Source organism: Syngnathoides biaculeatus, chromosome 2, assembly GCF_019802595.1.
Source record: "Syngnathoides biaculeatus isolate LvHL_M chromosome 2, ASM1980259v1, whole genome shotgun sequence".
NCBI classification, from domain to species: Eukaryota; Metazoa; Chordata; class Actinopteri; order Syngnathiformes; family Syngnathidae; genus Syngnathoides; species Syngnathoides biaculeatus.
The window spans coordinates 30,311,807-30,325,430 of record NC_084641.1 but is presented as its reverse complement, the minus strand read 5'-3'; the positions used below and the strand labels follow the sequence as shown (position 1 = coordinate 30,325,430).

At 46.1% G+C, this 13,624-nt stretch overlaps 1 protein-coding gene across 7 annotated transcripts; it reads left to right on the top strand.

Annotated features, from left to right (window-relative positions):
* The first annotated feature begins 109 nt into the window (after window positions 1-109).
* Window positions 110-12,645, top strand: klhl12 (kelch-like family member 12). Of its 7 annotated transcripts, XM_061846933.1 has the most exons (13): window positions 342-1,232; window positions 1,343-1,447; window positions 2,368-2,594; window positions 2,820-2,973; window positions 3,053-3,270; window positions 4,554-4,703; window positions 5,115-5,229; window positions 5,302-5,408; window positions 5,519-5,714; window positions 7,428-7,586; window positions 7,663-7,761; window positions 7,831-8,017; window positions 11,888-12,645. In XM_061846933.1, exons 2-13 carry the CDS (start codon window positions 1,390-1,392, stop codon window positions 12,012-12,014), a joined length of 1,797 nt encoding a protein of 598 aa, XP_061702917.1. In that variant the 5' UTR covers window positions 342-1,232; window positions 1,343-1,389; the 3' UTR covers window positions 12,015-12,645. The 7 variants fall into 7 exon arrangements, with proteins under 7 accessions (XP_061702892.1, XP_061702910.1, XP_061702883.1 ...); XM_061846908.1 differs by lacking the exons at window positions 342-1,232; window positions 1,343-1,447 and adding an exon at window positions 110-323; XM_061846926.1 differs by lacking the exons at window positions 342-1,232; window positions 1,343-1,447; window positions 11,888-12,645 and adding exons at window positions 110-323; window positions 11,141-11,579.
* The last annotated feature ends 979 nt before the right edge of the window (window positions 12,646-13,624 follow it).

Sequence of the window (13,624 nt, the reverse complement as noted above, 5' to 3'; positions counted from 1 at the left end):
ATTACGAGGAATCTGTTAGCGGAAACGAGCCGCGGGCAAGGCGCCTCCTACGGGGGGGTTAGCTACAAGCTAGCTGCCGTTTTAAGGCAGCAAACGACCAACGCGCACGAATGCAGGCATTGAAATGTCGCCACCGCCCACCTGCGCATCAAGCGGCTCCGTCAGCGCTGAAATGAACAACCCTGAAAAGGAGGGAACACTTATTTGCCCATTTTTAGGGCAGCGACTGTGTGAACTCACTGCGGGGAGCGCGCACGGAACGCATCTCGTTGCAAGCGTGTGCGCGCACGCACTGACGCACGTCGCGGTGTCGACGTCATCCGGTAGGTGACTGAAGTTTCATTCAAAATTATTCATCGATTTTTATCCCACCCTATGAGATCCTTTGTTAAAATTAATCATGATCTAATCTAATTTCATTTGAACCGTGCTTTCCGTGGCTCTTATCCATTTGTTTTGGTTCTGCAAAAGCACACGCACCCGGCGTAAACTGCGGCAAGATTTTCGTTGATTTGTCTTAATAATAATTTTCTCATTAATTTTTCAAAATGTCATTTTTGCCTTTGTTAAGCGTGACAGCTCAGTTCGAAGATGTAATCTTCAATTAATCTCAGTGCACTTCTTGAGAAATTTTATATTCACAAATGTACGTTTGCAAAGGAAATCCCTTTCATTTTTATGAACGAACTTGAACTATAATATCAAGATCATTATCATCGTTATTATCAATCTCATTTCAATAGCTGATGGTCAAAACAAAGCGAACGAAACCTTGAGATTGTGTTCCCCTTTCCGGGTATTTAATCTTGTTGAATATTTACTCGTGATCCCTGGCGTGTTTCTGTGTTGATTTAGTGTATTTGTCCCTTTTATTTAACGTTTACATAATATTTACCCACTATATTTTGTTCATTGCGCTACTGTTATGTCGGATGCATTTTGAAATAAAGAAAAGGGGGAAAAAAATACTGCGCGCAGCCAGCCAGTGGAGTCTCAGCGGAACTACAGAACACTGCAGCTAGACTCTGCTCATAATTCAGTCATGAGATTTCCATGTTTTGGATATTTGAATATGGCATATTATTGCGATATTCCGACATGGACTGACTGTTGTTCAGAGGTTCCCTCCAGGCTGTCTGACAGCAACAACTGAAAGAAGGGACTTTGATGCTAACGCGAGCTAGCAAAACAACTTAGCTTGAGGCTTTGAGGCAGCTTTAACCCAGCGACAGGTATTTCGTGTACATTTTTTGTTTTTTTTACAAGCTCCCCTGGTGTGTGTCTGTCGCGGTGTTGTCTTCTTTTGGCTAACTGCTGATTTTCTGTGGCTGCTTTTCTTTAGCTGTTTTTGTCGCGTCGGTGTTAGCCTTCGGCTTCCACTGCTAGCTCATGTGTAGCTTTCGTTATTGCCTCCCAGTGGTGGAAAAAGTATTCAAATCTTTTAACGGTAAGTTGCATGGTTAGTGTTGCAATGCTAAGACACGTTTTTTTTTTTCCTACAAAAATTCTGTTTTTAGCAATGTCTGTATGAGGTGATCACCAACTAAACCCTTTCAATGCAAAAATAGAAATGCATACTTGGATAAAAATATCGATATAGCATTTTTATTCAGCAAAAAATGCTTCAGTAATGGAATAGGAGAAGCCTCTATTGCACACATAGCTTTTTACCATTTATTAGTTATTAGTTAGACGTGCGCACACAGTTTTGCCCATAAATTTCCACACCCTATCAGAATTTGTGAGATATGTATCATTCTAATAAGGGCAAGCTAAACAGTTGTTACATTTTTAATGGAATTCAAATATAATTGAATGCCATTTTCAGCGGGGGGGGGGGAATAGCAAATAGAAAAAAATGAGATTGTGCCCATGTTTAAGTGAGCAACATTGCGCAAATTCTTCCACTGTATGCAAATTTATGAGCAGAACTTATCTTCAATGTTGCAAAGTGAACATAGTATGCATGTATGTTCTGTAATCTTCCCAACCTTTATTAAACCCAGGTACTTATTTTGGATAGGAGAAACTCTTGCGGCTTGCGACCGAAAAAGATGCCACAATAAGTGTATATACACACACACACACACACTTTGTGCCATTTAATTATTCATGCATATGTTCTGTACATCACTGGGATAAATTGTTGAACAAAGGTACATTAATTGTAGTAAATAACTAATTTCCTTTCGTCCATCCATTTTCCGTACTGCTTATCCTCACTCGTGTCACGAGCATGCTGCAGCCTATAATCAAGTGAAATTTCCCGGTGATCTCTCGCGTCACACTGGTTGGGAATCGCTGACGTCGTCGAGGTGTGTCATTTTCCTAAAGACGGCCCTCATCTTTGTGCTTCCTGTCATTTAGATTCCTGGAGCGGTTTGAGAGCTCTGTGTGACCCTCAAGGCAGCATGCCCCCCAAGGACATCATGACCAATTCCCACGCCAAATCCATCCTTAATGCCATGAATTCCCTGCGCAAGAGCAACACACTGTGTGATATAACGCTCAGGGTAGAAAAGACGGACTTCCCGGCTCACCGGATTGTCTTAGCGGCCTGCAGCGACTATTTCTGTGCCATGTTCACCAGTGAGGTACGGGATTAGTTTTTTTGTTTACGGTTCCATCAAAATCAAAATGTTTTATGCATATCATAAGGCATAATGAGTGAAAACGCCCTATAGCGTTAAGATTTCCTCATTTGTATTTTGTAATATGTTTAATATGTATTTTGGTATTTTATTTTGTAATTTATATAGAATGCAAGTATTTAAAATGCAATGAAATGTTACTTTCTTCATCTGAAAATGTGCATTTAGCTTGCGGAAAAGGGAAAATCCTTCGTGGACATCCAGGGGCTGACTGCATCGACGATGGAGATCTTGTTGGACTTTGTGTACACGGAGACGGTGCTCGTGACGGTGGAGAATGTGCAAGAACTGCTCCCTGCCGCATGCCTGCTTCAACTGAAAGGTCAGTCTTTCACATTGTACATTTCCAAATAGATTTTGGGAGACGCGCGTTATTGCAACACTATCTTCGGCTTCCTCAGGAGTGAAAAGAGCGTGTTGTGATTTTTTGGAGAGCCAACTGGATCCGTCGAACTGTCTGGGCATCCGCGACTTCGCCGAAACGCACAATTGCCTCGACCTGATGCAAGCGGCCGAGCTCTTCTCCCAAAAGCATTTCTCCGAGGTGGTTCAGCACGAGGAGTTCATGCTGCTGAGCCAGACCGAAGTGGAAAAGCTTATCAAATGTGATGAAATCCAGGTAAGAAAACTGGCTGACGGGGGAGGGAGGGAGGGAGAGAGAGAGAGAGAGAGAGAGAGAGAGAGAGAGAGAGGAGAGAGAGAGAGAGAGAGAGAGAGGAGAGAGAGAGAGAGAGAGAGAGAGGAGAGAGAGAGAGAGAGAGAGAGAGAGAGAGAGGAGAGAGAGAGAGAGAGAGAGAGAGAGAGAGAGAGAGAAAAGCTAATGGTGTTACTCATCATGTAGGAGGTTGCATGTTTCATGGGCAGAGTTGCTTGGAAACATCGGAACCAGTCTACGGACAAACGCTGCGTGATGTTCCAAATGTCGGATTAGGAACCAAAATAAATTCTTCTTCTCGGGGAAACGGAAGACTTTTAGCAGTAAGCGGTATATCTCGGACTTTACGGCGAAGCAAATATTTGAAAGTTGCCAACAATTGTCTGACAAAACTCGCCGAAGAACCTAGAGAGGAGTTTCTTTTACTTTGAAGAGCCCATATGTCCCTCACATTTGAAAAATGTACAGATGTGGTCAGTCATGCCCGCAGATATAAAGTTCAGGCTGGGTGTTCTGTTTGTAATTATGAGTGTACCCCTTTAAGACCGGAGGGGGGCGGTGTCAGGTAAACTAGTACGTAGAAGTAAGGCTGAGCAGCAGCAGTTGTTATAGGCCGTGCGCTTCGGTGTTGGGGGGGAAAAAAAAGACGTCAGGGTGTGGTTCACTGGGCCGGATCGGTTTTCATGTGTTCGACAAGTGCGCAATTGCACAGTGGCGCAGCTAAGAGGGAACATTGGTCAAGACTACACAAAATAAGGGATGTCTCTCAATATCTCTGTATTTCTACTCATAACAAATTTTACGCACGTGATTTTTCGTGCTCGACTGTGCAGATTTGCGAGTGCACAATCACAGTGACTGCATTACCGGATGCCTTCTTTCCCCTCCGTTTTTTGTTAGCTCATCTTTTGTTGTAGCGGTAATTGTTGATCCACAGCTGTCACTGAAAAAGAAGCGCAAGTAACAACCTGCCGCTCCCCAAAATCTGCTGTACGCATCATTACCACTTGCATGGACAATGACAAACTAATTGAGTCATTTTTCTTAGATGTAAAAAAAACAGAAGTCGAACAAACATCTTAGTCTAAGTTTGTCTTTGCCGCACCAAAGCACCACGTTCTGAAGAAAAATCATTCGAGCATCTTTTCATCCTCATCTAAATTCTTCTTCCCAACCGAGCATGAAGTAAAATTCATGTACAAACATTTCATTTGACTTTGTTAACTCTGACTGTGCGTTGCCCGCAGGTGGATTCCGAAGAGCCCGTCTTCGAAGCTGTGCTCAACTGGGTCAAACACAACCGAAAAGAGAGAGAGCCGTACTTGGCGGACATGCTGGAGTTTGTCCGAATGCCGTTGCTGACCCCCCGCTACATCACTGACGTCATTGATGCCGAGGTGAGACGCGCCACATGTGCTTCTGTGTGAGGTTAGCATCAAAGTTTGCGTTGACGCTGCAAGGCAAGATGGCCACTTCTGTTTTTTGGGTTGTGGACAGAATGCATCCAAGAAGTGGGACGCATGCTCACAAAACACAATGTGCACCGCTGACAGACGTAAATGTGGCCCATCTCATCTCTGCTGCTTCTTCATTCTTCTTTGCGCGTCCTTTGATGATGTATCGGTCAGCTACTGTACTCGCATCAAATACATATCCCATTTACATTATATCAACATATGGAAGAGGCCTGGGTCGGATTCGAAAAAAATCTGAATTGTACGGGGCGCACTGAGATGATCCTGTGCAAAATCTGAACTGACCTGCGCTGTGAACTTAGCTCTGGTCATGTACGTTCTGGCACCTTTCAGCCCTTGATACGCTGCAGTCTACCATGTCGAGACCTTGTCGATGAAGCAAAGAAATTTCACCTGAGACCGGAGCTGAGGAGCGAGATGCAAGGCCCGCGCACACAAGCAAGATTAGGCACGTGTCTTTTGTTTTTAGCTGCGCTTCAGCGTCCACACTGTGAAAGCCTTTATTATTTTTGTTTTTTAGGTGCCAAAGAAGTCCTCTTGGTGATTGGCGGCTTTGGCAGCCAACAATCACCAATCGATGTCGTGGAGAAATATGATCCGAAAACTCAAGAGTGGACTTTCCTCCCGGTGAGTATTAAACGGAAGCAAAATCATTTGCAGTTTAATTTAAATGAGCAATACCAGTACATCTTGTACTTTCTAGTGAAATCTGAAATGCTGTCACACACACTACACAGAACATTGCAAGGAAACGGCGTTACGTTGCCACAGTGTCTCTCCATGATCGCGTGTATGTGATCGGAGGTTACGACGGACGGTCGAGGCTCAGCTCAGTAGAGTGTCTGGACTACACGGCGGACGAGGATGGGGTTTGGTACACTGTCGCCACTATGAATGTGCGCCGTGGCCTCGCTGGAGCTACAACGCTCGGAGGTGAGGTGTTGGTTGTTTTCTTCTCAATTGAGCAAGCAATTTTTAATTAAAAATGAACTGTTTTCTTCGATCCATCTCGGCATTTTTTTCTTCCAATTATCTAAGGGCAGTAACTTTAGCGGGGAAGTCCAGACTTCCTTCTCCACAGCCACTTCCTAGAGCACTTCCGATGGGATCCCGAGGAAATCCCAAGCAAGCCAAGAGACATAGTCTCTCCACCGTGTCCTGGGTCATCCACGGAGTCTCTTCTCGGTGGGACGTGCCCAGAACAACTCACCGGGGAGGTGTCCGGGAGGCATCCGTATCAGATGCCCCAGCCACCTCATCTGGCTCCTCCATGCAGAGGAGCAGTGTCTCTACTCTGAGATCTTCCAGGTTGAATGAGCTTCTCTCCTCATCGCTAAGGGAGAGGCCCGACACTCTGCGGAGGAAACTTATTTCGGCCGCTTGAATCTGGCATCTTGTACTTTTGATCATGACCCACAGCTCGTGACCATAGGAGAAGATAGGAACGTAGGTTGACCGGTAAATAGAGTTTTTGGCTTGTCTCCTTCTTCACCACAAGGGACGGATGCATAGTCCGCATTACTTCAGACTCTGCACCAATTCACCGGTCAACCTCCAGTTCCAATCTTCACTTGTGAACAAGACGCCAAGATATTTGAACTCCTCCACTTGGGGTAGGATCTCAGGGCACGCCACCCTTTTCCGGCCGAGGACCACGATCTCAGATTTAGAGGTGCTGATTCTCATCCCAGCCAGTTCACGCACAGCAGCAAACCACTTCAGTGAGAGTTGGAGTTCAGAGCTCCATGATGTAAACAGAACCACATCATCTGCAAAAAGCAGGGATGCAACACTGAGGCTACCAAACTAGACCCTCTTTACGCCTCGGCTGCGCCTACCAATTCTGTCCATAAATGTTATGAACAGAATCTGTGACAAAGGGCAGCCTTGGAAGAGTCCAACCCTCAAAGGAAAACAAGTGCAACTTATTGTCTGCAATGCGGACCAAACTGGCACCGGTTGTACGGGACCAAATAGCCTGTATCATGGGATTCGGGACCCCATACTCCCGAAGGACCCCCTCAGGATTCTAAGAGGAACACGGTCGAACGCCTTTTCCAAGTCCACAAAACACATGTAGACTGTTTGGGCGAACTCCCATGCACCCTCGAGGATTCTGCAGAGGGTGAAGAGGTGGTCAAAAACCAAATTGTTCCTCCTGAGAGATTTGGCTTCCCGATAGACCCTCCTCTCCAGCACCCCTTAATAGGCCTTACCAGGGAGGCTGAGGAATGTGATTTCCCTGTAGCTAGTTGGAACATACCCGCCTCCACTACCCCAAACTGCCAATCCAGATTCTCCCCAATGTCCACGAGATATTGCAGAGTTATGTGAATCCGGACAGCCCCAACCCCAGAGATTTGAGAGACCGCCTCTGAGACCTTACATTGCTTCCTCATGGGAAGGCATGTTTTGAAGAGGTCTTCAAAGTATTCTCCGATTCACAACATCCCTTAGGTTTGATTGTGAGTGCGAATGGTTGTTTATGTCTAGGTGGCCTGCGATCAGCTGGCAACCAGTTCAGGGTGTACCCCGCCTCATGCCAGAAGAAGATGGCTGGAGTAGGCTAGGGTTGGGACATACGGCCATTTTATTGATTACAAGAACTAGAGACCCAGCTCAATTATTGTGTTCTCCTTGGCACAGACATGATCTACGTTGCCGGTGGCTTTGATGGCAGCCGGCGCCATACCAGCATGGAACGATACGACCCAAACATTGATCAGTGGAGCATGCTAGGAGATATGCAGACAGCCCGAGAAGGTGCTGGTTTGGTGGTGGCCAGTGGACTGATATACTGTCTCGGTATGGACCCCCATTTCGGTCCGTCGACGGACACACAAGGGGTGTCACTCACGGTTGTTCTCAATATTTCCTTCAGGAGGCTATGATGGACTCAATATACTGAATTCTGTGGAGCGGTATGACCCCCACACAGGCCACTGGACCAGCGTCACCCCGATGGCCACTAAGCGCTCAGGTCAGTTTTTCAGCAAATGATCTGTCAAGCTGGTTTAAGTGAAGACCATGAATGTTTCTGCTTTTTCAGGGGCAGGCGTGGCGTTACTCAATGACCACATCTACGTGGTCGGAGGTTTTGATGGGGTATCACACCTGGACTCTGTTGAGGTCTATAACATCAGAACAGACTTTTGGACCACTGTGGCCAGCATGACCACACCTCGATGCTACGTAGGAGCAACTGTCCTCAGAGGACGACTGTATGCCATTGCCGGGTAAGGGGTGTCAATAGACATTTAAGTTGCTTTAAGTTTTTTTTTTTTCATTGTTTAAAACCAGGGTATACATCTTTTCACATAAATGGGAATAGCAAATAGGAATTTACTATTTGGCGGCTGGGAACGGATTAAACTCATTTACAATAATTCCTATGGAAGAAATGTTTCGGAGGTTGAACGACTCGCACATTGAACAACTCTGACATTGAACACTTCACAAGAACTAATTAGGTTGAAACTGAGCAGTTCTATTGTATATATAATAGAAAATAAAAAATACATTCTACATAGATTATACGTATTTTCATGATTTTTAAGGTAAACTTTGTGGGCGGGAGGGTGTATTATATACATGGGTGCATATTATCAATTCAGAATAATAATAATAATTATGGTACTTAATGATTAAGGTCAAACGTAGTTAACAAAATTTGAACAAAAAATGTCCTAAAATAGATGTTTTAAAAACAGACCTTGAAGATTAAATGCAAGTCTTTCAAACTTAAAAGTTAAATAAAATTGAATTGTTGTCTGGCAGTGATTCTTAAGTGTACCACTAGAGTATCACTGATCTTGGGCATTCAAGTAGAATCAGAATCCTCTTTATTTTGCCAAGTATGTCAAAAACACACAAGGAATTTTTCTCCAGTATTTGGTAGGAAAGGGGAGAAGGAGACTTGGTGGTGGAACCCCAAAATACAGGAAGTCATTCAAGGAAAGAGATTAGCGAAGAACAAGTGGGATACTGAGAGGACTGAGGAGAGGCGAAAGGAGTACATCGAGATGCGACGTAGGGCAAAGGTAGAGGTGGCAAAGGCTAAACAAGAGGCATATGAAGACATGTACACCAGTTTGGACACGAAAGAAGGAGAAAAGGATCTGTACAGGTTGGCCAGACAGAGGGATAGAGATGGGAAGGATGTGCAGCAGGTCAGGGTGATTAAGGATAGAGATGGAAATGTGTTGACTGGTGCCGGTAGTGTACTAAATAGATGGAAAGAATACTTTGAGAAGTTGATGAATGAAGAAAATGAGAGAGAAGGAAGAGTTGAAGAGGCAAGAGTGAAGGACCAGGAAGTGGAAATGATTACCAAGGGGGAAGTCAGAAAGGCACTACAAAGGATGAAAAATGGAAAGGCAGTTGGTCCTGATGACATACCGGTAGAGGTATGGAAGCAATTTGGAGAGATGGCTGTGGAGTTTTTGACCAACTTATTCAACAGAATACTAGCGGGCGAAAAGATGCCTGAAGAATGGAGGAAAAGTGTTCTAGTTCCCATTTTTGAAGAACAAAGGGGATGTTCAGAGCTGTGGGAACTATAGAGGAATAAAGTTGATGAGCCACACAATGAAGTTATGGGAAAGAGTAGTGGAGGCTAGACTCAGGACAGAAGTAAGTATCTGCGAGCACAGTATGGTTTCATGCCTAGAAAGAGTACCACAGATGCATTATTTGCCTTGAGGATGCTCGTGGAAAAGTACAGAGAAGGTCAGAAGGAGCTACATTGTGTCTTTGTGGATCTAGAGAAAGCCTATGACAGAGTACCAAGAGAGGAACTGTGGTACTGCATGCGTAAGTCTGGTGTGGCAGAGAAGTATGTTAAAATAGTACAGGACATGTATGATGGCAGCAGAACAATGGTGAGGTGTGCCTTAGGTGTGACAGAGGAATTTAAGGTGGAGGTGGGACTGCATCAGGGATCAGCTCTGAGCCCCTTCCTGTTTGCAGTGGTAATGGAGAGGCTGACAGATGAGGTTAGACTGGAATCCCCTTGGACCATGATGTTCGCAGATGATATTGTCATATGCAGTGAAAGCAGGGAGCACGCAGAGGAACAATTGAAAAGATGGAGACATGCACTGGAAAGGAGAGGAATGAAGATTAGCCGAAGTAAAACAGAATATATGTGCGTGAATGAGAAAAGTGGAGGGGGAAGAGTGAGGCAACAGGGAGAAGAGATAGCGAGGGTGGACGACTTCAAATACTTGGTCAACAATACAGAGCAATGGAGAGTGTGGTCAGGAAGTGAAGAAACGGGTCCAAGCAGGTTGGAACAGCTGGCGAAAGGTGTCTGGTGTGTTATGTGACAGAAGAGTGTCTGCTAGGATGAAGGGCAAAGTTTACAAAACAGCGGTGAGGCCGGCCATGATGTACGGATTAGAGACGGTGGCACTGAAGAAACAACAGGAAGCTGAACTGGAGGTGGCAGAAATGAAGATGTTGAGGTTCTCGCTCGGAGTGACCAGGATGGATAGGATTAGAAATGAGCTCGTTAGAGGGACAGCCAAAACTGGATGTTTTGGAGACAAGATCCGAGAGAGCAGACTTCGATGGTTTGGACATGTTCAGAGGCGTGAGAGTGAGTATATTGGTAGAAGGATGCTGAGGATGGAGCTGTCAAGGAAGAGAGAGCGAGAGGAAGACCAAATAGAAGGTTTATGGATGTGGTGAGGGAAGACATGAGGGCAGTTGGGGTTAGAGAGGAAGATGCAGAAGACACGCTGTGGCGACCCCTAACGGGACAAGCCGAAAGGAAAAGAAGAAGAATTTAGAGCCGCTCTCGTACGACAACAGTCAAGAGTCAATTGACAAAGAAAGCTTTTGAAACATAAAAACATAACGACAACAGTCACTGAGCAGTAAAACTTTGCGGTAGTCCGGCAATGACTGTACTTTTTTTGTGTGTGTTTGATAGTTGTGCAAAAAGATTCAGTTCTTTAACAATTAGAGCAGTTTGAATGACGAATGGAGCAACAGTTCAGTGCAATGGCGACTGTGCAAACAATGCCAGGACTTCAAGGAATGTACAGTATGCACCTCAAAGTGACAAATAGTGCAATCATCTGGGCCAATGTCGATTGTGCAAGTGGTGCAGATGCCACTCAGGCACGCGAGTGGCCGGTATTAGTCAACAACTGATGTGCAAACGGTGCAGCGTTGTGAGGCTACTACACAAGTAATGCAGAATTGGCCCGGCAGAAATGTGACAACAAACTCAAGACAAAAAAAAAAAAAAAAAAAAATGGCAGTTGAATTGTAATGAGCTGTTTCAGAAGTTAATTGCAAGAGGGAAGAAGCTGTTGGAATGCCTGCTAATTTTAGTTTGCATTGTTTGGTAGCGCCTACCCGAAGGAAGGAGCTTGAAACAGCTCCGGTGACCAAGATGTGGAGGGTCTTGTCTTAGTTCTGGCAGCGTGAAAGTCCTCAAGTGGTCACAAGCTCTGGGACGTGACCGAAAGAACAAGATCCCAGATACAAGCGGACGAAATGAGTTTCCTCCGCAGGGTGTCCGGGCTCTCCCTTTAGAGAACGGCTGAGAAGCTCGGTCATCAGGGAGGGGCTCAGACGAGGCGCTGCTCCTCCGCATTGAGAGGAGCCAGATGAGGTGGCTGGGGCATCTGATCCGGATACCTCCCGGACGCCTTCCCGGTGAGGTGTTCCGGACCGTCCCACCGGAATGAGAACCCGGGGACGACCCGGGACAGGACTGGACTGGAGGGACTACATCTCTCGGCTGGCCTGGAAACTCCTCGGGATCCCCCCCCCCCCCCCCCCCCCCGGAAGAAGTGGTCGGGGGGGGGGGGGGAAGTCTGGGCATCCCTGCTAAAGCTGCAGCCCCCATGACCAGAACCAGAAAAGTGGTAGAAGACGGATGGAGGTAGCTTTATCCAAACGAGCTTGAATGTAGCATTTTGTCATCTAATTTATGTCTTCTTTCTGATATCAGAATACAGTCTCAAGCAATAAACAGAGACCGATTAGGACCCCAGCACAGACAAGTTGTTTGTGCCTTTGGCGTCGTGCTCCATTTGCCATCCTTTAAATGTACTCATTCAAACTCCGCTGCTCCTCGTTTGTCTTCACAGATACGACGGGAACTCTCTTCTCAGCAGTATTGAATGTTACGATCCGGTGATCGACTCCTGGGAGGTGGTGACCTCCATGGTGACGCAGCGATGCGACGCAGGAGTCTGCGTTCTACGAGAAAAGTGATCTTTTTCCCGAGAGCTGCGTGAAGCGCAAGCAGGCGATCGGCATCAAGGAAAAGCAGGCAGCTCGACTTGGACGCGAGGCCACGAGAACGGACGACAGTTGCCTTTGTTCGTTCGGCATCCCGACCAAGGGGAACTTCCACAAACCAAGCTCTCGTTCGCCGGACGTTAAATCCTGCCAGGATCCCACCGCCATCTGCGTGGCTCTCCTTGTTACTGTCGTTGAACTGTGAGATGATTTTGACCCTCAAAGTGCAATATCTTCGTACACTTCCCCCCCGGAAAAGCGATGCCGCTAAACGCCTTTACGACTTCGGCTTGCGTCGCATTGTGAACGTTCGTGTTGCCTCTCAGCCTAACGGGCCATTTGCTTGTTATTTAGCATTTGCCGAGCTACGAGCGCCCGCTTTGGAATCCTCTGGAACGAGAGGTGAAGAAAACGACTTTGGATGGAGTTTTAGAAGAAAGCCTCATCTGTTCCAGTGAAGTTTTTTTTTTTTTTTTTCCTTGACGTCCGTTTCGGGCACGCCATTTCTTTCCCTCTCGAGCATTTCAATTTCAGCACAGTTGCTGATCAAGCCAATTTTTTTTTTTGTTTTTTTTTTTTTTTTTTTGGGGGGGGGGGGAGAGTGAGGTCCATTTGAAGGAGGTTACGTTTCCCTCTCAAGCATTTCACGTTGAATGTTACTTCAACACTGTTGATCACAAATCAATAAACACAGATGAAAAGTGAAACATTTTGTCATCTTAACTGTATGAATGCTCGGTCACGTTGTCAGCGACTCCCGAGCAGAATTGCTGAGAGAGGAATGCGGGAGGCCATCTGTGTCCAAATGGAGAAACCATCTTGAAATGAAGGAGTGGACTTATGTCAAATGTTATCCTTTCATCCCTTCCAGAGTCACCAATTAATTGATTCACTAAGCGGAGGGCCCCACATTGCCAGCTATTAATAGAGCTTCATGATGATTTATCTTTGAAGACCCGGAGAATATTGCGTTCTGTGACAAAATAATCACGGGACCCGCCTCGTTCTCGCGTTTGTCCTTTTTCGACCTTCGGTTCAGTCGCGGGGGCTCGCGGCCACGCTACCCTGAGAACGCCCGATCTCGGAAGCTAGGCGGGTTTGGCCCCGGTTAGTACTTGGATGGGAGACCGCCCGGGGAATACCGGGTGCTGGAAGCATCTCTCCCAGGCTAAAATGCGGAGGGGTCGCGTCAGGAAGGGCGTCCGGCGTAAAACTGGGCCAAACAAATGTGCGTTCATCTGAGGTGACGGGCCGAAAGGAAAAGAAAAAGTTCAGGCTGATAAGGCCCAGAACGCCATTTGGTGGCCAATGTCTGAGGCGTGTTCCGTGGTCTGTCGGCGGTCTCCACGATCACATTTGGCACCGTCCATGAGGACTAACGAAACATCCCAACTTCATTGGAATTGGGTTTGTATTTACAGTAATAATCACCTTTTGATTGTGAACTGTTCCTGATAATGCACTTGACACAGCTGCATACTGTTAAACCACATTTTTGCAGAAATGATGGATGATTTCTGTAATTGTGATGTGATAATGTTAATAAGAGCTGGTTTAAAGCAGGTATGTGCCCGGTGAAGGTC